This window comes from Convolutriloba macropyga, chromosome 4 (assembly GCF_964194025.1).
Source record: "Convolutriloba macropyga chromosome 4, txConMacr16.3, whole genome shotgun sequence".
Taxonomy (NCBI): Eukaryota; Metazoa; Xenacoelomorpha; order Acoela; family Convolutidae; genus Convolutriloba; species Convolutriloba macropyga.
In genome coordinates this window covers 48,722,916-48,747,497 of record NC_134471.1, presented here as the reverse complement: position 1 = coordinate 48,747,497, position 24,582 = coordinate 48,722,916, and the positions used below count along the sequence as shown (strand labels likewise).

At 35.9% G+C, this 24,582-nt stretch overlaps 1 protein-coding gene across 3 annotated transcripts in view; it reads right to left on the bottom strand.

Annotated features, from left to right (window-relative positions):
- Window positions 1-597: 597 nt before the first annotated feature.
- LOC142338470 (uncharacterized) overlaps window positions 598-24,582 on the bottom strand; it is an 86,341-nt gene continuing 62,356 nt past the window's right edge. Inside the window, exons 5-7 of one of the 3 annotated variants that reach the window (XM_075388239.1) lie at window positions 6,796-7,116; window positions 3,883-4,098; window positions 598-1,310 (exon numbers count right to left, since the gene is read on the bottom strand). In XM_075388239.1, coding sequence (XP_075244354.1) covers window positions 961-1,310; window positions 3,883-4,098; window positions 6,796-7,116 — 887 coding nt within the window. In that variant the 3' untranslated portion in view covers window positions 598-960. Of the gene's footprint in view, window positions 1,311-3,882; window positions 4,138-6,795; window positions 7,117-24,582 lie in introns of all 3 variants that reach the window. The other 2 variants (XM_075388238.1, XM_075388242.1) reach the window with 2 other exon arrangements.

The following is a 24,582-nucleotide window of genomic DNA, read 5'->3' as shown; positions in this document are numbered from 1 at the left end:
ATGAATTCATTTGACGTAATTTCAATGCGGTAAAATAGTTTCAATACAAATAGTTCTTTCAATGCTTTTGAAAAGTGATTATTGCTTCCAGTCCGTAAAAGCGCGAAATGCGGTCCTAAGTTATATGGGATCTGTTTAGTTTGTGCCCCCCTCCCCCAGTACGTTATGCGCCCCCAGTTAAAGAGCACGTGCGATTACATAGTAGATCACTATGTAAAAAATATGGAGCGTACGTCGGGGGTTGCAAATAATATGCGCCCACTAAGCTGGGGGGGGGGCACAAACGGAAAAGATCCGTTATATGAAATCTAACCACGCAAAATTTTGCGGACGGCGCTTCCGTCAAACATATTTTGTGGTACAAAGCAGGTTTCACTTTTCAACTTTTAAAAGTGAAGAAATCTGACTGGAATTTTGTCATACGGCCTTTCCGTACGCGAAGTTCGAAAGTATGGTTCATACGCACAATCTATTAACATAGGAAAAATGAAAAATGGCATTAAAAACGAGTAAATTTACTCAAAAATTTGGAACCGGTAGACGCCCGTAATGAATTTGAGTTGTTGCACAAATTGGAAAGCATGGTTGTCAATCTGTCCTAATTTTATTTGTTGTTAAAGTGAAAAGTAAAAGTTCTCGCTAATTTTGCACAGTGAGGGGGGGGGGGTAAACAAAATTTTGAGCAATATGTGCACAAATAGCTTGCGTCTTTGATCAGTGCCAAATACAACATCAACAGTTGAGCGATCCAAAATAATTAAATTAAATCAATGAGATAAATAAAGTCACACATCTCAATTCATTAAGTCAATATGCATGCTTCTTTATAACGTACTTGTCGATTTTCTAAATACTAAATTAAACTTTTAATTTATCTACTTTATATTTCCAGAATGTGAACTTGATATATTGATAGAATTTGATATTAAAGAGAAGTTCTTAATTTTCGCTGTTTTTGACTCACAATTTTGGTAGTGGATTGGAGCGACTGTAACTCACAACAGACTGGGGGTGATCACATTCCCGTTTGCACATGAAAAACTTGACCACTCTGTGAACAATCTGTTGGAGCTCCATGTAGAATGTTTTGTACAAGACGGCGTAAACCAACGGGTTCGAAACAGTGTTGAATAGTGAGAGAATGTAAGTTGTGATGAAAATGTCAGACATAGTTTGGCTCGTTTTGAGTGATTTCACGCAGTGGAACAGAAGTTGACTTGTAATGCTTGGCATTGTCAATGCTATGTAGACTACACAAATGTACACGCAGATTTTGGTAGTTTTAGAGCCGGCTGCTGCACCACGACGACCTGAACGACACAATCACCTTAAAATATATTACTTAAAAAACTGCTTGACTTAATTTGAATAAAATTTGAAACCTACCATTTTTATAATTTAGCGGAAACTTTAGAATCCTCAGCAAAAAAAGAAAGTCCACAAAAAATTTTGCACAAGATTTCACAAATTTTGAGTTCAGATTGCGCATCCCTTGATTAATTTTCTGTAAGACACTTTACTAAGCCTTGTGCAAAACAATTTCAAATTTATCAGACCTCGCACGAAAAAGTTTGACTTAAAATATCTTATATTAATAAAATTTATGGTATAATAAGATTTTATAAAAATTTACAAGATCCGAGAAGTCTTCATAAGAATCCAGGTTGAAAAATCGACTTATGACAAGACTCAAAAATCTGGAGGGGAGGGGGGGGGGGGTCAACATTGGCCAAAGTTATACACTCTGCTAAAGACGAGCAAAAGTATTTTCATGGGTCGACTAATACTTTTCAAAGCCATTTTGGGTAAAGCCTGGTCTCTTCATAGGTATTTTTGGTAAAATAAGGTCTTTTTATGGGTCGAGAAATAGCGTTTTAATAGTCCAGTCAAGGAAACTTCAGCGATTGAGCCTGGTCTCTTAATGGATTGAGATTGAGCAAAACTCTTAACACAAGTCTCCTTTTGTAAATTCGGAGCAAGACCACAGCTTCGCACCACTGCAGTCCTACTTACTACACTGTTGAAAAATTGCCAAACGACTTAAGAATTTTTTCAATTCTTAAGATAAAGTAGTTATCGCATATGGACATTATTGCCATATTTATTGATTGATTAACACCAGGTAGTTTAATTGCAGTAGTCTTTCCATTGGCAATAATAAAATTGTTTCATTATTCAGTTGTTATCCATTCCAAAGTTATGAAATATCATTTTTGAGAACACAATGCTAATTTGTGATAGATTGGTAGTTCTTCTGAATCTGGAAAGATGCATGAGCTTGCTCGCTGACTACGTTACAAGCAATAGTGAGCAAAAAATTGTACTTAAAATTTTTGAGGTAAAAATGCGGACTCATGAAAACAATTTTACCTGACTCATGATATGAAAATTGCTCAACCCAACTTTTTGTAATTCATACCTATTTTGGGTCGTGAACGGTCTTTTATAAGCTTTCATAAGTTTGAGGCCTAAGCCTGTGGACTAGAATGATTAAAGATTTTATGAGGTAAAGAGGTACAACAATGATCGTTAGGGTAAATTATTCCTGTTCATAAAGTTGGTCGTTTGAAAGGTAAAACAGCAGTTTACAGTACCTGCAGAGCATAACAGCACTGCACAGACAATTATCAAAACATTTTCAATTAAAATTGCTGCATTATTTTTAGGAGAATGAATTCAAAAATTTCAAATTAGGCGCCCAAAAAAATTTATACAATAATTTGCACTACCGCTAAGTTTCATTTTAAAAATATGAAACAATAGCATGCACAATTTTTGGATACATTACAAATATTAGATTTGATGTACAGAGTAGAAAGAAAGTTGGACAGCTGACTATTTTATAAGCAGTTCATTACCTCTATGATCGATGAAATGAAAAAAAAAATACAAGCGTGATGGGAACAAGGTTGCAAGTGGTTGCATATGGGTAGCGAGAAGTATATCTTAGAATAATCAGTATAGCATTGGCAGCATAAACGTGACTCTGGGATTGTTTTTTGCAACTTTAATTCAATTTAGACAACTAGACGCGATTGATTATAATATTTTAATTAATTTCTAAATAGGACATAAACGGCATGTCCTAAAAAAACTTAGATATCTAACTTATTTCCTAGACAAGCTACGCTAAAAACAATGCAAAATTTCAGCCTGAACTTAATCTAGGCAACTTCCATACAAACTATCGTTTCATTTGAACAACTCATTGACATGAAATTTTACTTAGACAAGCAAAAGTTTTCCATATGAAACAACTTTTTCTGGAAAAAGTATTCCTGAAACTGTTTGTTTGTTCAAACTTCACATAAACTGAAAACACTCCATACCAAGTTTAATTCAATTAGAAAACTCCTCTTCCCGATTAAATTTCACTTTTTAAACAGGATAATAGCAAAATTAAGTTTTTTTGAGGTCTGGACATGAACACACGAAATTCTGTTTGGCACACAAAATCTTAAAAACGCTCAAAAGTCTGGTTAACACACAAAAATTGGTTAACGCACGAAAGTCAGAACATGAAAGCAGGGAAGTCTGGTAAACTCAAAAATAAGTATGAACATAAGATCTTTCTGTTTGGGATGGTCTGAACGTAGACACTTTCTGTTTAACATGGTCTGGACATACTTGCTTCCGTCTGGCACCTCAACCTGAGTTATGATATTTTTTTTGTTTTGATTTTTAAACTATCAAATTTCAGTTCATATAATTTAGTTGCATTACTTTTAAGAAGCATGATTAGTTTTACAATTCTCATCTGTTGCAATTATCTTAAAAACGCACCATATATCTCTTTATTCTGTAGTACCAACTTAAAAGTTACTGTTCCCTCAGTTTTCCCAATCTCTCTGTCAAAATGTCTATTGATAAATGAAGTTCTACCTGATTGGTTATCGCCATGATGGGCTATGATTCCAACTTTGCTGCCTGTGCTGTTCATGTGTCGGTGACTGTTCACGCGCATACACGGGGTAGTATTCACATCTCTGTTCGAGGTGCCAGCTGATGATGTTCTCCCTCCTCCTCCTCCCCCCACTCCTCTACCTGCTACTGTGCCATTATTGGATGTGCTGGTACTGATGACTGTTCCGTACGATCCTAAACGTATGTCCGATCCTTTTCTCACCGTAGGTGCTGCTGTAACAGAGTGAACAACTATACTTCTTTTTCGTTACTTTGCTCATTTGATTTGATATTGTTCTAACTCCACATTTTGGAGTGGAACTTATTTTTGTCGCCAGTTATTTTATATATTTGAACTTGCTTTCATACTGTTTAAATTGTACTAATATTTAGACGGGCCACTTTTGGTAAATTTTCACTTTTGGTAAGTTTAAAAGTTCCCTTTTTATGGCCATACTTGGCGATCTTACTCTGGGATTTCAGTGTTCATCGTTTCTTACCCGTGTCGAATTTTTACCCCAAAAAAGATCTTAGATTAGGGCCAATTCCCCTCAAAACTCTTACATCATTTTTTATTTTATTTTTTTTTTTGGGGGGGGGGGGGTTGGGAATGGTGGTGGTGGTGGTGGGGGGGGGGGGTTGGGAATGGGAATGATGGTGGTGGTGGTGGGGGGCGGGTGGCAAAATGATGTATGAGTAGGGGGTAATGGGGGGTAAAATCTAAAATTTCCCCTCGTTACCCCCCTAATCTTACATCAGTTTACCCCCCCCCCCCCCCCCTAGACAATTACCCCTACTCTTACATCAGTTGAGGGGGGGGGGGGGGGTCATGGGGGTAATTTCGACACGCATTTGTCCTGAGAACACACTTCATCAGAACGGTTACATTCGCACCACAGACATCGCGCATTTCCTAATATCTGCCATATTCTATCAGTTAACATTTTAAAAATAAGTCAACAGGCATTTGTACTTTGTATTTGTTCCATTGAGCGTAAAGTATTTGAATTGGAGCATATCAGATTCTCGTTTTTGTAATGATTTATCGAGGTTTAAATTTTTGTGAACTTTTGGCTGACTTTCACTATTTTTGGTTATCTTTTGAGTACAATTTGTTCAACTCTTGTCATATTTTGCTGAAGTATATTGAAAATATTAAGATTGAATATTAAAATTTATCACAAATCTAGGCTCCAACTCAGCACCCTGTCATTATTTATGAAAATTAAAGAACAGCTATATCTTTTTTTTTTAATTTTCATAAATAATGAAAGGCTGCTGAGTTGGAGCCAAGATTTTAGCCTAAATTTGGGTCAATTTCAATAACTTTGCTTTCTCAAAATAAATTGGCACTCAATGAGCCATATTTAGCCACTTTTTCATCATTTTTCAGAAAATTTTAACAGACCTCAAGAACTGCAGAGACCATTTCATAAATTACAGTCGGTTTAGGTGAGCCTCTATTATCCTATCTGGCAGATTGGTCTGGAATTACCGTTTTTTGCCATTATTTGTTGAATTATATCATTTTTTCCATTTTGAGATGAGTCTTATTCATTGTAGTTCAACCTTTCATAGAATTTGCAAAAAAAATATTTTGATAAGTTTGTGTTGGAAACGAAAATCATGCAGACGTTTTCCTTTTCCGATAAATTTCATAAAACACTCTTCCCGAAACCAGTGTGTGCCATATACATAGTTTACAGCTTCTGGGAGTTTTGTTAGTTGTTGTGAAAAATTTTGTCCGAGTTCTTTTGTTGCAGAAAAACTCTAGCGTACGAGACTGCGCCAAAAACAGTGTATGAACCAGGAAAAAAACTTTAAAACGTCTAGTGTATCTGATTCAGATTACTCCTTGCTGTGACCGTATTTTACTATAAAAAGTAAAGTTTTAATAAGGTGATATTTCTGTGTAAAACTTCAGCTCGTGAACTGATCGTTTCTGTGCTAAGTGACGGTGCTAATCGCTTTAAAAATTCAAATGACGACTGTTTAATTTGGCCATCTTGTTGAGCTGTATGATTTTTTCTTTGAATTCTTTGTAGAAATTCATAAAGACAAAATATTGTATCTAATATTGAAGAAGCGTGGCTGCATGCGAATCATAGGATCATTTATAAATAGCATTGTCTCTTTCGTTAGCCTAAACCGTAAGAATATAGTAAATATAATGTGAATGTTGTGGTAAAAAATTGTGAACATTTGCCTTTAGAGGAAAAGGGTTGTTGTTTCTCATTAGTGTGTTTTTAGTTGTGGGGCTCTTTTAAAAGTCTTAAGGTTGAAAGGGCTACCGCTACTTTTTCCTGTGCGCGAAGTTGAATTACCCGATTCTAACTGACTAACCGACTCGGGAAAACACTGAAGGTAAACGTAATTTATTACGGTAATGAATATTATATACAAAACCGGAGTTAATTACATACTTATAGTTTCATTTTTTGAAGACTTCATGGGGCACTACAAAGTCATTTAATCGATAAGTTATGGAAGCGTTTTCAACGCAACGAGAGGTGATTTGAAGTTTGTCATCATTTTTTGTGCATGTGAAAGCATGAAATTTAAATTTGAAGAGTTATGTGATTTACGTCGAAGGTCTTTTATCCACTTGCATGATCCTATGCTGTAGGGAAAATGAATTAAACTTTCGTCTTATTTCGCCTAACAATTATGGTTTTTGACTTTTTGCGATATTTTGTGCAGTTATTATATCAGTTAAATTTGCAAACTCTATACTAGTTTAACTCAAAAAATCTTGCTAAGGCATCTAAAACTTGGTAAAAAAAACTCAATATCTCTTATGGCTTGGTAACATGAATCAAGATTCATTTCACTGGGCGTTATTGTTTATGAGAGACTTGCATGACACAATTGACGGTGAACAATGTTACCAACCGTTGCGATAGTCGCGTTTTGCGCTTGTTTTCTGTATTGGACAAGCAGCATTGACTCCACCCCCTCGATTTTTGGTCAGGTTGACTCTGCTGGGAGTGTTTACAGTAGCAGAGCTACCCCTTTTGCATTCAATCAGAGTTGAATTTGCACCCCGCGAGTGATTGGCCCCTAGAGCACTATGGTCACCCAAGGCCATAGTTGTGGTGCCATGCACTGTGGTCCATATGTTGTAGTAGCAGACAGCCATTAGAATGCATGTTGAGGTTCCGACTGTGAAGTGCACAATGTACATGTACGTCAGACTTCTCAACTGTTGAGGACCTGAAGGCTAATTCAGTTAGGACATAACAGTACTGTGGGTGAGACCGGATGGCTATCTTGTAACATCTTAAAAGATTCTTAAAAACTGAAAAAAACTTGATCTCGTAAAAATTTGAGAAAAAATTCCTACAAAACATCACAAAACTCCCTGAAAACTCTAGAAATAACAGATTTAGGTAAAATTAGATCAGTTACTACGTGTAGGGCAGATTGATTATTTGTCCGAATAAATGTTTTTGGGCGCAAAATTGATGTTGATATCAGATTTGTAAATTTTAGTAGACTGTATATATTTGAGAGTTTGTCTGAAGAGTTTGTCCAATAACAAATCTCTGTAAGAGAAACAGGTTATTGGTTCAAAGTTTCAAATTTTCTGCAGTTAAGAAATTCAGTCCATTAGACCTTCTAGAAACACTACTAGCCTAAATTCAGTGTTTTTGTTCCGACCCCACTTGTGGGGGGAGGAACTATATACTCAAATGGGTTTTTTTTGTTCAGTCAATTTTCGCCGATCGATATATTCATCGTAGAGAGTTGAGACTGGTATCATTAGAAAGCTTGTCCAACGTAGAAAATGGAATTAAAAAGATTTTTCTGATTTTCGTTTCTTACAGGGAGTTATCAAGGTTAAAACTTTTGAGAAAATATAGTGAATTCCGTTGATTTTATTCACATTTTCCGGAATTTTTGACTAAAACTCCGCCAATTTTGCCGAAAATTGATAAAGTTTTTAAGAAAAGTGTTGTTGATTTTTTTAGCACCAAAAAAGTATTGTTGATTATTTTGAATTAATTTTTTTCTCAAAAATTTGGGCTAAATATTTCAAAATTCAGCCTTTTTCATCAAAAATAGCACGATATAAGCTTCTTTAGTCCACTTTGATTAAATTTGCCTGAAGTACACCACCAAACAACACTGATACAATCTTTGTAGACTCAAACAGGGCCTATTCCTACTTCTACCTCTGTTGAGAGTAATCTGTAGTTAAAACTTTGCCGTTTTTCGTTAAGTTACTCGTTGATTATCAAAAACGCAGAATTTATTATTGAGTTTTTAACTAACGAATTATCTAAATCTATAACATTCACAGAATTAAGTGTTCCTAAAGGGCGATAGAAAGTGTTGTTGATTTTTATTTGTAAAGACAAAGAAATATTGTAAGTTATTTTTATTCATTTTTTGTCAAAAAAGCTGGCTAAATATTCCAAAATTAAGACTTATTCATCAAAAACAGCACGAAATAAGATTTTTTAAGTCGAGTTTGATTAAATTTACAGGAAATACAGACACAAACACCACCAACACAATCTTCGAAGAGTCAAAAGGGGGGCTTTTATTATTTCAAATACCGTTGAGAGTGCTCTGTAAATAAAATTTTGCCGTTTTTTGCAAAATTTATTCGTTGATTATCAAAAACGCAGTATCCTTTTTTAACTAACAAAATATCAATATCTATAACATTCGAATAACTAAGTGTTCGATATGAACAAAAAACATTAGCAGGGGTAGTTTTGGAGCCATCTTGGACTGTTACAATCTAAAAATGAATTCGGATTGAAATCAGTCGGTCTTTTTTTTAAAAAATGATCTTTTTTATATTAACTAAAGAACCGAATATATCAAATCAAAGCTCAGGAGTGATAGGTCCGATTGGATTCCTAAGCAGCTGCAATCTAATGAATTTAGTTTTTCTACTCGAAAGCTTATGGTCGTTATGAATTTTAAAATTAATTGATTTTTAAATAAATATTGGCTTAATGAATTTTACCTCTATTTGTTTTCTTTATTTGGTCAACTTGTAGCTTCGTGTCAGCAAAGAAAGGATGCTTTTTCTTTGTATTTATTAAAAATTTAATCTCTATTGCTGTTTTAAGCCATTATTTTTTGTTTTCTGGCTTTGATACCATTAGATTTTAGAGTTTTTTGTTTTTAGATATTTGCTAGTTTTTCACGTTTTCTAGTTTTGTCACATTTTTCTATTATTGAGAGTTCTCATATCACATTTTTAGCATTAAAAATAGAACACATTTGAACATATTAAAATCCTAAAAGATAGATTAACGTTTTAATGGCTTCGACAGCACTTTCTCGAAGAATTTATTTGATTTTTTTTCACAATTGTCTTTAACTGACGTTTTTCTTTGTCTTTTTAGTCGTATGAAGTTTTCAGAATAGTGAAAGAGTTCATTGACTTTTCATGGATATCTATATTCTGATATTAGTAGATAGCTGATAGCTTTCTTGACTTTGAAAACAGTTGTTTTCCAAAATAAAGAATCTTTTAAAATTCGCAATTTTTTTTGTCTTTTCGCTAGATAGTCTCGTTAATTACAGGTCGAATATGAAATTATTGGGGTCAAAAAAAGATTCAAAAATTTAGAATAATAACAGATTTCGTTATGACCTTTCTGGCTTCGACTTCGGTTTTTTCACAAAAATTTAAATTGATTTGTCATCTTTGATGTTTTTTGTAGGCGCAAGACATATTCATGATAACTGCAGTTCTTGAGGACTTCCATTGGACGAATAAACGAAACTAATCAATCATTTCATTCTGTAATTAATGGCTTTCAAGATTTTGGAAGTAACTTTGTTTCGAAAAAAATCAAAAGTACTACTTATTTTTGCCCCTTTTTTCTTTTTTTTTCTACTTGTTACCTAGTCTTATTAATGAAAGTATGAAAAGCGACATACTATATTATCGGTGTTTGAGGAGGGCGCAATCGAACGTATTTTGAGAGCGAAAAAATGGCTCTACCGATTCGACAGCGTTTTCTGGCAAGTTTTAATTGAATTTTTCTTTGGTGTCTTTTTTTGTTCTTTCAGCCGCAGAAAAAATGAATAAGGACAGGTCTTAATGCCCTTCAAAAGAAGCACTGGTAATAGTAATTCTTTGGGATATTTTACTTGATTTCTAATGGTTTTCATTTTTTTGAAGTTTGTTGGGTTATGGACTTTCGCAAGCGGAATAAAAAGCGTTTTCAACTAAGTAAAAGAATTAATTTCTCAAAAATTGAGAGAATAACAAAATGATATTTTACAGAAGAATTTAGAGATTTACAGGAGAGATCTGATTATTAGAACAAGATGGTGATTTGAATTCGGGGATGAAAAGGGACTCAAAAATCAGCTGTATATATACCCATTATCAGTGTGAAAAAGTCAAGATACAAAACTAATCTTAGCACCGTGATTTATAGTGGGGGTCTCAAGGGTTACCCAATATGGTTTGCTTCTGCAAATCAGTCGCAAAAGGAACCATAAATGGAATGCATTTGCACTTTTCTAAGAATTCATTCACACTTCCGAAGATATCATCATCATTTAATACATGCTGGGAAGATTTTACATCAATTAATCTAACTCTAATAATAGTTATCTAGATTCACCAATTTGAACCGAATATTGATTCTCAGCACCATTTCTTGACGATTCATTTATATAAGTTCTTTGATCGAAGTCATATTGCTTGTCTTTCTAATCTGGTAAGTCAAACTTTCTTTCTAATTCTCACTAAGTTTAAGACTATAGTTTGATCGATATTCTAACAACCCCACTCAGACTTGAGCTGATTGCGTAGAGTCTGCTCCCATCAAAACTGCTCTGAATGTTTCCACTTTCGAAACGGGTAAGGACTTTGTGAAGATGTCCGCTGCCATTTTGTCTGTAGGGACGTAATGAATTGAAATAGTCCCATCCTCAGTCTTGTCACGAATGAAGTAAAACTTCGTTTCGATGTGCTTGCTCCTTTTATGCATGACTGGGTTTTGGCAGAGTCTGATACAACTTTGTTTGTCCTCTCCAATTGCTATTGGACGTTTCTGTTGGATGCCAAAATCCTCTAGAAGTTGTTTCAGGTAGAGTGCTTCCTGAAATGCTGCTGCCATGCCCTGATATTCTGCTTCTGATGAAGAAAGAGCAACTGTGGCCTGCTTCTTGACACCCCAGCTGAGTGCTGCGCCACTTCCGTTGAGCTTGAAGTAATAGCCCGTTGTTGATTTTCTGTCGTTCACGTCTCCAGACCAGTCTGCATCACTTTCCCCCACTAAATCATAACTAGCCTCTTTTGTGTAAGTAAGTTTTAAACCTTTTGAACCTTGAAGATATCGCAGAAGTCGTTTTCCGCACATCCAGTGTTGATTGGTAGGTGCATTCATGTGTCTGGACAGAATGTTGACTGTGAACATGATGTCTGGCCTCGTCTGTTTGGCCAGATACAGAAGTGATCCAACCAAGCTTCTGTAGATCCTCTGGTCCACTTCTTCGTCTCCGTTCTGTGCTGTCTGAAGTTTCAAACTCAAATCAGCTGGAGTTCTTGATGGTTTGCATTGATCCATTTGAAACCGCTCAAGCATTGTTTCTATGTAGCGTTCTTGGTCGACTGTGACTTTGCCCTCTTCTCGTCTGATTCTTAGACCCAGAAACCAGTGTACTCTCCCTCTGTCTTCCATGTGAAAGGTTGCTTCTAGTGCCTTCTTGACATCAGAGACCACTGTCATACTTCTTGATGCTACTATGATGTCGTCAACCCAGACCAAGATGAAGGTGTGATCCTCTGCCTCTGATCTTGCGAACAAGCAGTGATCGTTCCTGCTTCTGGTGAACCCCTGTCTCAGTAGGAAGTTTGCCAGCTCTTTGTACCAGTTGTTAGCAGCCTGTTTCAAACCATAAATTGATTTATTTAGTCGACATACTAACTTCTCCCCATCTGATCCGCGTTTTACAAACTCCTGTGGCTGTTCCAGATACACTTCTTCCTCGATTGGTGAGTGCAGGAAAGCAGTCTTGACATCAAATTGGTGCATCACATGGCCTTGCTTCGCTGATAGCTGAAGTAGAATCCTAAATGTCTCTGGCTTACAGGTAGGCGCAAAAGTCTCAAAGTAGTCCAGTCCTTCCACTTGTTTGAAGCCTTTCGCCACATAGCGCGCTTTGTATTTGTCCACTTGACCACTGGGTCCCAATTTCACTTTGTATTCCCATTTGCCCGGTATGACGTCCCTGTCTGTGGGTGGTCTCACTAGGTTCCAAGTCTCGTTGTCTTGGAGTGCCTTGACCTCGTCCTTCATTGCCCGGTGCCACTGGTCCCAATCGTCACCTTGCTTGGCTTCGTAGACTGTTTTGGGTTCCACATAGTCGCCCTCAGTCACAGCAAGATGGGTCCTGACTTCTCCAAAAAATTGCGGAACATTCCTTGCTCGTGTCCCTCGTCTGGGCTCTGCTCTGTCCGCGTGTTCCAGTGCATTTTCATTGAAGCCAACTGTCTCTAACTGTGAGAACTCTTCTGTGTCACTGTCTTCCAGGGACTCTGAGTCTCTGTGACTCCCTCTTGTTGCAGTAGATCCTTCATCTAGTGCTGTTTCTCCAACATCCGAGGCCTCTTGTCTCAGTGTTGTTTCTTGCGTATTCACGCTCCCTGCGTCATGCCACTCCTCCTTTATTGCAGTAGATGTGTCCTGTCGTTCTCTGTTGTCATCATCTTGATGACCATCATCTGGGTGCCAGATTCCCAGTTCCGACCCCTCATCTAGTAGGTCAGCCGTTTCTTTGTTGTCAGGGATTGAGCCCACTTCAGACTCCTTGATGATCACATCTCGAACTGCCATCACCTTGCGTGTGTTGGGTATGTACACCAGGTATCCGTTTTCTCCTTCAGTGTAACCCACAAACTTTCCTTCCAGTGCCTTGGGTTCAAGTTTGCTGACTTCTCTGTCACTCTTCCTCATGAAGACTGTGCAACCAAAAATAGATAATTTACTAATTGAAAGCTTAGGTTTTATACCTTTCATCAGCTCTGCTGGGCATTTTTCTTCTCCTCGTCTCACAACCAAGTTTCTGATCCTTGCTGCGTGAAGAATTGCTGCTCCCCACATCATCTTGGGAAGTCCTGACTCAATGAGCAAACATCTTGCCATCTCCAGCAGTGTCCTGTTGCACCTCTCAGCTAACCCATTCTGTTGTGGCGTCTCTGGTATGGTCTTTTCCTGTAGAATGCCTGCATCTAAGCAGTACGTCTTGAACTGCTCTGAGAGAAACTCCTTCGCATTGTCTTGCCTCAGCTTCTTGGGCGTCCCCACACTGAGAACAAATTTCTTCAGGCTGGCCAGTGCTTCACTCTTTGCCTTAAGCAAGTCCACAAACACAAATTTCGTGTACTGGTCTGCAAACACTATGCAGAACCGGAACCCTGACAGTGACTCTACTCTGAAAGGTCCTATCACGTCTGTGAACACCCTCTCCAGCTTCTCTTCTGCTTGGGTCTCTGCCACTCTTGGTACTGGAGTCTTTGTGATCTTGGCCAATGCACACACATTGCATACATCATCGCGTTCCCCCACTGTCTCTGGTGCATTCCTGACCACATCTGCTTGATTCAAATGACCCAATCGTCTGTGCCACTTCCTTGCACTGTCAAGTTTCACGCTGTTGGAACTCATCTTGAATTCTAGAACGCTGCAGGGTAAGTAAAACAAATTATTTTCTTGGGTTAGTTTTACTCGAGTTCCCTTCTGGAGTTTCATGCAGCTCTTTCCTCTCTCGAAAGTGAAGCTATGTCCCCACTCCGTGCATCTTGAGACTGATAGGAGGTTTGAAGAAAAGTCCGGCACACACAGAAGATTTTTGAGTTCGCATTGGAATTCCCTTTTGTTTGAGGGTATGCTGATCCTCACACAGCCTCTGCCCACCACTCACTCTGGAAGCCTCTCCGTTGGGATTTCTGACCACTGATTGAATGGGCACAAAGTCCAGGAACGCATCGATGTTCGTCACTATGTGATCTGTACAACCACTGTCCACTAGCATGCCTGCTGTCTTCCACTGGGTAAGAGCTGCCCAGCATTCCTCGTCTGGTGTAGCCAATGTTGGACCCATTGCCACCGACTCATGTTTGCCTCCATCTCTTTGTCTCTTGCATGCCCTGTCTAGGTGACCCTTCTCACCACACTTGCTGCATTGTGCCGTCTCCTTCCTCCTGCAGTCCTTGGCAAAGTGTCCAGGGATCCCACACACAAAGCAGTTTCCTTTCTTGGGTCCCTTCTTGAAGTCACGCTTCACTGCCAGTGCCACTGAACCACTTTGTCCCTTGTGTCTCTGCACCGTGCTCTCATGAAAGTTCTGCAGCCTTTTCCTCAACTCTGTGAAGTTCGTTGCCGGGTTGAAGCTTTCCTGTATAACAAAACTTTCATACCTCATTGGCAGACCATTGAGGACCAAGGCGTTGAAGAGGGTCTCTGAGACTGCTTCCCCTGCTTCTTGTAGCCTTGTGAGCAACTCCTGTCCTCTGATGAAGAAGCTGTCCAAATCCTCAGAATCCTCGAGCTGCAGTCGAGCAAGCTGTGCCACTAAAGTCACAACTGTCGGCGTCTCCACACTCTGAAATCTCTCTTGCAAAAGCTTCCAAGCCTTTGCTCCATCTCCAATGCCGTCATCTCCCACACAGTCATGTCTCATCAGCATGAGGGTTGTTGCATCTAGAGTCAGTGCCAAATGGCACCACACATTTTTCCGTTTCTCCTTGATGTCTGCAACTTCCTTCTCATATGCATCCTTCAGCACCTTGTGGTTCTTCTTCTCATCATTGGTTGCCCCATTGGCCAGTGGCGCAGGCTCATTGGGTTACTCCTCTGTCCCCAGTAGTGATTTGTAGAGTCCCTTCGTCTGCATCATCGCCACAAATCTTGTGCTCCAGATTGGAAAGTCCTGTGCCTTTCCTGTTTAGGTCAGCAGCTTCACTGTCTGTTGATCCATTGAAGTTTGAGCAGGCAAAACAGTTGTGAAAAGAAAAGGTACTAAGCAGAAAAGGATTATGACTGTCAACAACAAATTAGTTTTGTTTTGGAAATTAATTTTATGACTTAGAAAATTGCTGGGCCCATAAACTGTTGGGTTATGGACTTTCGCAAGCGGAATAAAAAGCGATTTCAACTAAGTAAAAGAATTAATTTCTCAAAAATTGAGAGAATAACAAAATGATATTTTACAGAAGAAATTAGAGATTTACAGGAGAGATCTGATTATTAGATCAAGATGGTGATTTGAATTTGGGGATGAAAAAGGACTCAAAAATCAGCTGTATATATACCCATTATTAGTGTGAAAAAGTCAAGATACAAAACTAATCTTAGCACCGTGATTTATAGTGGGGGTCGCAAGGGTTACCCAATATGGTTTGCTTCTGCAAATCAGTCGCAAAGGGAACCATAAATGGAATGCATTTGCACTTTTCTAAGAATTCATTCACACTTCCGGAGATATCATCATCATTTAATACATGCTGGGAAGATTTTACATCAATTAATCTAACTCTAATAATAGTTATCTAGATTCACCAATTTGAACCGAATATTGATTCTCAGCACCCTTTCTTGACGATTCATTTATATAATTTCTTTGATCGAAGTCATATTGCTTGTCTTTCTAATCTGGTAAGTCAAACTTTCTTTCTAATTCTCACTAAGTTTAAGACTATAGTTTGATCGATATTCTAACAAAGTTAATTGTTTATAAAAATTAAGCGAATTTTTTAACTTTATTGTTTTTTTTCTTTTTTTTGTCTAGTTGTTACCGAGCCTTATTATGGACTGGTCCCATATCGTTTCTCGTGAATTACAAGTTATTTTTATTCAGTCGCAGTTTTATCTGACGCTATGTTGACGTTGTTATTAAGTTTTGATTTTTAAAACGGACAAAGTTTTTGATGTAATTAAAGTTTGTTATTGTTGTTTTTGCTGTTCGCCTTAACTCGCTTTCTTAATATTGGCATATCATTGACTCATCAATCTAGTGCATCATTTTTTATTCCGCTGAGTTATTTGCTTCGGGGGCTATTTTTTTTCGATCAGACACTATTTTTTTAAATTATATGTTTTTTTTTTGGGATTTTTGGGATTCCCAAAAAAAAAAATTTGTGTTTTTCTATCTGTTCCTCATTTGGTAGACAATTATTCCAAAATTGTGGACGAGCGGGGTCGGAACTTTATGTGCGATCGCACATTACCGAGCCTCCTTGTTTTCCTTGCTACCCGAACGAGTGGGAGAAATAAGCACTTTTACAACAGTTTCCCAGAAAATTTACATCATCATAACATTTCATCCACGCATACATTATATAGAAAACATTATTTCTACATGCGTGTCAATTTAAAGTCTTTGCTCTCGGCTACGTTAGTAAGTAGTAAACGAACATTGTTTTTATATATACAGACAAAGTTTCTTTATATGTATCAGTAAGTTTCTTTAACACGTATAATTGGTTGCGCATAAATTCTTAGGACAGTCATAACATAAAAGATTCACAAGCTGAATTCCAGATTGCTCTGATGTTTGATTTCATTTGCTTAGATCAAAATTTGCGCTAAGAAACAAAATAGAGGAAGTGAATAATTCACCCAGAAGAAATCATATGCTAATTGGAGACAAAATAAATTTTTATTCGAAATATTCACAATCTAATACATATATTTTTCTAACTGTAAAGCTATAAATTTTGCAACAATCTCTCGGTGCCCTAGAAAGCTTAATTCAAAAAAAATTGTTTCAAGAATTTTCGAAATTGATTTGAGGTTTGGTAGATTTTGCAAGTAATTCATTGCATCATAACCGAGAAATGAGAGCATTTAGATTTTTTCAATTTATGGCGTGAACAGTTAATTGTTGTTAAATAGAATTGCTTGATTGTTGTATTAATATTATTAACATAACATAGCACTATTTATCGTAAAAGTTGTTTCCTTCAAGAGCAACGATCCCAAATTCCCCTCTTACGTTGAAGTTGGTTACTTAGATTTCAAATAAATAATGGTTCCTTTGCTGCTCATTTGTCATATTGTCCTCATAAATTTCAGACAACAAAGTTGTCTAAAACGAGCGTTAAACAAGCATCTAAAGTAACTTTGAAAGACAATAAGTTCTCAAAACAAAAATTGTACTATGGCTTCAGGTTTTTCTTAGGTTATTAGTATACAGAACCATATCCTGCCCAAAAAATTGTATCAAGTAGTTCTTGATATCCAATTGAGAGAGATCAAAAAGATGCATTCACAAAAGGCCGTATCGCTTTTCTCAGAACAGCATAATAGTCAACAAATATTTTTCCTTCCCACATAAAAAGATCAATTCAGAAGTTCTTCTTCTTTATGGAAAAATCTCTTCCATCGTTGATCTTATCTTTTCTGTTTTTGCTTATACCGTTGAAAATTATTTTACTTTTCAAAAAATTATTTATGCATTACAAACATTTTCTGCTGTTTCCTGTCTACCATTTTTATTGATAACATCAGGCAAAAAATACTGGCTTAAATCTGTTGCAATTATCTCCGTACTTGATCTGAGGTCTTTCAATTTAATTATTTGAATTACCTACCGATATGCTTTCATCATAAAAATTTGAACAAAACTTTAAATTAATGCCAAAGTTGACCAAAAATGTTTGCAATTGCCTGCATAAACAATACATTATTTCTCAAAGTTTGTAAACTGATTTTGAATAATTTGTAAAATTGTCAATTTATTTGGTCTAGCCAATTTATTTTTTCTGATGATATTTTGGAAGGATATTTGAATGTGGTGAATTGCATCTTTCTATAAACCTTTTTTAAAAAAATTAAGAAGAATTGAAAATAGTATGATTGATTTGATTATGATATACTTTTAACTCTCTTGAGCTTTTTAAATCAAAATCCGACACTCAGGTTGAGATCCAGACCGAAATTGAGCTATGATCAGACTTTCCAGACCGAAATGACCTCTGATCAGACTTTCCAGACCGAAATGACCTCTGAACAGATTTTGCAGATCAAAATGACCTCTGATCAGACCGTATCCAGACCATGCTCCTGGACTACAGTGCGCATATGGTCAGACCCAAATTCAGACCGTTGTCCAAACTATAAACAGACTATAGTCAGACATTCCAGACCAAAGTGACACCTGATCAGACTCATTCTCAACCAATTTTAAAAAATGCATCTCAAATCTTTTAAAACTTGATTGGTGTTTTGCGCAACTAAACAGATTTTGCGGGAGCAAGTTGTAATTTCCAGACAACCTTCAAGTCCCTTAAGCTAACTACACCAATAGTTCCTACTGATTCACAAATTTTCTGCATTCAAGGTTTCAACAAACTTCTGTTTTCAACATGTTGTCAAAATTTTTTTTAACATCATAAGCTTAAGGTTGAGATGGAAAAATTTTCCCACTTCATCATTAAAACTTGCCTTGTTCAGGAACAACTGAGTTGAATTTAAGAGCCATGAAAAATTCAATTGTTTTTTTTAAATTAAAATTTTTTTATTAACATTGATGTAAAGATAAAAACACTGTCTGCCGAAGATTGTCCGAATAATTTCATCTTTCATCATTCGGGATCTTTTTAAAAGCTTTCATACCCTAATACGCAATTAATGGAGCTCAAGTCGAAAGTATTATGATTAAAGCACTATCATTATTCCTCAGAGATTAACATTCTCCTTTCTTTTATCACTTTTGCTCGGGGTAGAAACGAGGTAATGGTAGCTTTGCAATGAATTTAGATACGTCTTTTCCGTATAATTCCCGGCCTTCGGGAAGGTTAAAATTATGGCATAATAGTATAATAAAAATTCGAGGACACCCAAGTTATTGCGTTTGTCAGATACTCTACGCGCCCATTTAACTGAAGGCGTCAAAAACGACCACGAGATAGGTTGACAATATTTAGCATATTTCTTCAAAGAAAAGAAGTAATCAATCCAAAAAATGAAACAAAAATTTAATAATATTTAGAAATGCTTGAAACATTTGATAATGTTTTCCGTACCGTACTCCAAGTGCGTTTCAGTAATGGGCCCTGTATAAATGCAATTCCTCGTCATTACTGAATCATAGACTGATTCATGTCACTTTTTTGACTTGTCAGACTTGTGTTCAGTCTGATTTTACAATGGTCAGACTTGGGCCAAGTGCAGAACTGCTTAATAATGCTTACTACATAACAATATTTGAAATAAAACATACAAAGCGTTTCTTATGAATCGTATTTTGAACCACTAAAAAATTTTTGAACAGGTAAATTTAATTTTACCTGGAGTTTAATCTGACGCACCCAAAATTTTCTTTTTAAAATTTATGCAGTATTCCGCATAAGCCTTTGAAATTGCCATTCCATCTTTCTTAAAGGATCATGGAAGGTTCTGATAACGTAAAAAGCAATTGAGAGTTGACAAAACGAACAATAGTTTCCCTTCCAAACCACAAATGTAAATCAGTAATGGAAAATTACATGTCTGGATCTGTGGTTTGGTACCCGTATGTGGAAGTTTTTTGTCTTTGAGTTCACTGAAGTCCTACAGTTAAAAAATGAGACTGGATCCAAGACTGATAAGCCAAAAGTTACAGACATGAAAGGAACTGATTTGCAACTAGATTTATACTCGCATAGTTCTAGTGTACACTTGGTTATTGGCCGGGTTGACTTGGGATTTAATTGTTTTGTTCAGGAGAAATCTAAAGCATGGATGGGGATAGAGGTTGACGTACAGAACTGTTGATAAATTTTGCCAAAAAATCTATACTTTTGGTGAGCCGAATAAAAAAGGGAAAGGAAAAAAACGGTCCATTGAGGTGAAAATAGTTTCACGCGTACAGGCAGGCAAGCAAAATACAGGTGTTGGTAATTAATCAATCCATACCAGAACTAAGCATGGAAAGCATAATCTGAAATTAAAAATAGAGGAGGTCTATCAAATAAGAACATATCTAGTGCGTAAACAGTTTGAACAGCTGTTTATATTAATAAATCTGTTAAATCAGGAAAGTGTACCCACCAAGCAATAAATACGCGCTTCCTTTCGTTTCGCAATATTTCAGTTCTTTTTTACAGTTATTTTTTAAAGATATTCACAGATCTTTTAAAATATTCATAAAATTTTTAGAGTTGTGACGGATTTTCTATGAAATGTGGCTAATGTTGGATTTCTCGAGTAATTTTTCACTTTATCACTATTTTTCTTACCACTCATGTTTTAAGGTGATAGTTGTATGCGTGTATGAAAACCTGAAAATACAAAAAAGTTTTACTATAGACAATTCTTTCAGCGGTTTGTTCTTTAATTGTCAATATTTCATGGAAAATTCGTTACAACTCTAAAAATTTTATGAACATTTCAAAAGATCTGTAAAAAAACTAAAAATATCTTTAAGAAAAGAACTGAATATTTTAACTCTCACAACTTTTGTTCAATTTCACTTCAAAATTGGAAAAATACGCAACTATATTCCACGATGATATTTTTTTGGGCTAGCTTGAAAAGTTGGGACATTACTTTGCAACCAATTGCCTAGCCATGGGTCACCATGAGTCACCTTTTTCCACTGTTGATGTATCGAATAACAGATATTTTGTCATTTACACCAAAATGAAGGAAAGCCTTATTGGTGTTTAATTTTCGATATACTAATTGTGGTTTAATTAGACAATTATAATTTTTGCAATTATCCGTGGCACTGCACACAAGAACATTTAAGTCTTTGAATTTGGACTCAAGTAGTTACTAATAAAAATAGGGCAATAAATTCTCAGTTAACTACATGATCGAAATGCTGGAATTGGGTTTATCTCTGAATACTCTAAGCCTTTTAATATGATATAAGTTACCTATTTCCACTTTTTGAGTAACTAAATTCAATTATAGAAAATGGTTATGTAAAATGTAAATGCGGACGAAATTAGTCTTTTCGGACCTTGTTCACGTAATGTACCAGTGTCTTTTTTGCCCCTTAGATAGATAGATTGGTTAACAATTTCTATGATCTTTTTCGTATTTTTGAAATTTTCATCAAACATTTCAGAAATTTCAAATTGTGGATTTTTTGCGACCAGTTTTTGTGCAGTGAGCATAAAAAATTCTGTAGCTATGTAGACCAGGTAAGATTTTATTTTTAAAACCTGTCTTCCGTGATTGTCAAAGCAGCAAACAATGACATAACTTACAAAAAATGACGTAATGACATAATCTAATTTCAGTTCTTTCAACACCTTTTTGCCCTTTTAGAACACTTAGACAGCTTTGCTTATGCGATTCCGGTTGTAATATCTTGAGATAATTGGCCTTTCCGGACTTTAACAGCGTTGCACGGGGGAAAGGTGAAGGTTTCACTGGGACAATGAGCAAATCATTCAAAAGTCCATTCGAATTGTAAACCGCATCAAATCTACCTTTCTTTCACATCAAGCCCTTATTGTTATCGGTTTGATTTCCTTAGTAGAACAGTCTTTTTGTACAACAGTCCTTAGTACGCAACAGTCCTTTTGCGGTGCAACCATTAACGCAATTTCATTTTGGCTGTCACTAAATGTGTGGAATCCTCCTTTTTTGCTCTTCATTAAACATAAGAGGCCGTTTCCGCAATCTCCCTCGTCCAGTTCACATATAAAAAAGTAACACGTGAATTCCAATGACAGATATAGTCACAATGCTAGGCGTGTGGGATTATATAATTGGACAAATTAATAAATGAATAGTTGGAGAATAAACGTATCAATTGAGATAAATAATGTCTTAAAGTTTGGTAACCTTAACTGAAATTAAAGTCTCACCATGATAGGCTCTCGTAACATAAGTTATGATAAGTTTGGAATTTCTAAATTTGTGTTGGAAATTCAGGATTGTTAATAATTGGATTGGATATCCAGATTCTATAGCTCTGGAGAAAAAATTGTTTCAAAGAGCAATTGACTTATATTTGGTGTTGAAATAAATTTGTGCGTTTAATTGTTACAAATTTAATTTCAAACTGTTTAATTGCGTGAAATTTTTTACAAATTTAAAAGAACTATTTGTAATTCGTTATATCTGGTCATTATCACCTTTTATTCAAAAACAACATATTAGTTCTCTTTTAAAACAAACAGATTGGATAGAGCAAAAAATATCTCAGAAGACAAAATAAAGTATTCCAATGCTGTACGGTTTTCTTGTTCCAACCTCTCTTTTAAAATTGAGAACTCTCATGAAAAAATTTCTTTAGAACAAGAAGTCAGCTTAGCTGACCTTTTAATGAAAGGAAATCATAGCATTGATTCAAATTTCAAACAAACGACTCTCGTTTCAACAACAGCCGCATTGAATTTCAAACTTAACGATGTAATAAATTTTATGTGGCGTGATAGCCGAGAGGTAAGGTGTGTGGTTCACACGCCAATGATTGAGAGTTCAATCCCCATGCTTCCGTTCCGTGAAGCTGTCTCTGTGAGGATGGTTCCTTACTTAACCAAAGCTTCCGGTTGACCATAGCCTGACCAATGTTGGCTGCAATGATGGTACCACGTGAAAATTTCAGACGCAAAAAAAGTGGCTATAGTCACCAAAAAAGAGCAATGCTGCTCATAAAAAGATCAGTCTGATATGTTGGAAATAATAAGAAAAAGGGCAGCTGAAAACAAGCTACTGTAGGCCTAATGCTGTTCCGCTGCGATTACGTTAAATTATTATTACAAATTGGGATTAGTTGCGAAACTAAGATTAGGGATTAGCATTTTTTCAAGCACTCTTTCCTTGCCATTGTTGCTATAAGAACATTTGTTTTCAAAAGCTTATATAATTCTATAAATTTTTCAAATTTCTTGTGTGGTCTTTTTCTGTAGAGAATCTACTCTGTTTTCTTTGAAAAAAATAAGTCGACTTAGACAAACAGAATCCAGATACACAAAAAAGTTCAACGGATAAAAAATGAGTGGTATTACTACAAAAGAATTTTGTTTGGTTGAGTTTTTAAAAGCAAAAACTAAATATCAGCAATTATGTACGTGTTTAGTTTTAGTTTTTTTCCAATAAAGCTGAATAATCTCAAAAACGCGGAAAACATATTAAATATAACTTTGTTATTATATGTTAAATATAACTTTTATAGCCATTAGATCTTATAGTGTATTTTAAAAGATAAGGGCAGTTCAACTACAGTTTTTTTTACTGTGAATTGACTATTTTATCGATAATGGGACCAATAAAAATCTGTACGAAATTGTCATAATGTAAAAGAATATCAGTACTCACACGATAATAATTGCGCTTTACGTGAATTGTGGACGTGTGTCCCCTGATTAAACAACTTATCAGTTCCTTTGAGGTATTTTTTTAGCTTCTTTCAATCAATTTTGAATAAATCTGTTTATAACATTTATCAGGTCATAAAAACATAATATTTATTTGGAAAATGGATGCTTAGAAGTAATTTTTATCTGCTGCCAGTAAAAGCGAAAGCTATCGTTTTTCAAATGTAACAATGAGCTGATTGCACAGTTATGAAGCTCTAAATTTTCATTTCTGTTTCAAAAATTATATATAAGCTTATGGCAGATTGCTTTTAGGATCAAATTGAAATTAAAAAATTTTGAGGAAACTGTTACAATATTAAGTGGATAAGGTCTAAAACAAGGGCTCAACCAAAAACAAGCTGTTGGCCTGATAGCAAGCTGCTGGAAAATTGAAAGCACTCAAGTCCAAATAGATATCTGAATATGTACACGGTTGTTAATCTTAATTGTTAAAAAAACTTTCATCTCAAATGAGGTTTTGCGGCTTCGTCGAAGAAACTGCCGTTAAACTATTCAAGTTCTATTCTTCTCTTCAAGCTATTCAAAATCTACAAATAATTTTTCCGGGAAAGATAACTTTAATATCATTGTAATTCATCTTGCTCATCTTGGAAAAAGTTTTCTAAATTGAAAAATTCTCAAGTGTTTACAGAGAGCCAAGAATGTGTTAGAGAAAAAGAAGGTCAGTTACAATTTTAGATCAGTACTGCTTCAAATTGTTAAGAACACAATCTTCGAGCCGCTCATATATAATGGATCCCATCGGAAAATGTACAAATTTGAGATTGTCTAATTTCCGTGTTATGGAAATTTGTTTTTCACTTGTAAGAAATCGTCGTTTTATAATCGTTTTCATTAGACAAAAAACGATCAAAGCCCTTACGTGGTAATCGTCGTTTTGTTTGTTATTTCGTCGTTATTTTTATGTAGGAAATGATCGCTTTTTCAAAAAACGACGAAAAAACGTGATCACTGCTGGGATTCGAACCATTGAACTCCCAATACATTACTTGATGCACTGATCACTGCGCTATCAGGCCAAATGATATGCCAAAACGATCTGAGTAGAGAAAAACTAGTTCAAGAGCAATTAAACAACGAAAAAACAATAAAAAACGACAATTTCTTTTGAAAAATACGACGTAAGAAACGACAGAAAAGGACAAAGAAACAATCATTTCTTACAATTAAAAGACAACTTAAACGACGGAAACTAATGAAAACGAAAAAAACGACGACAAAACGACGAAAACTACGTTTTCATACGAAATATTGTAGTGTTTTCGTCGTTGGCCTCAACACGAGTTACAACTAATTCTCAGAGAATTGATTTTTTGTCATGCACGATTCGATACGATGCTGTGCCAAAACCACCGTCATTCAAGGTCATATCA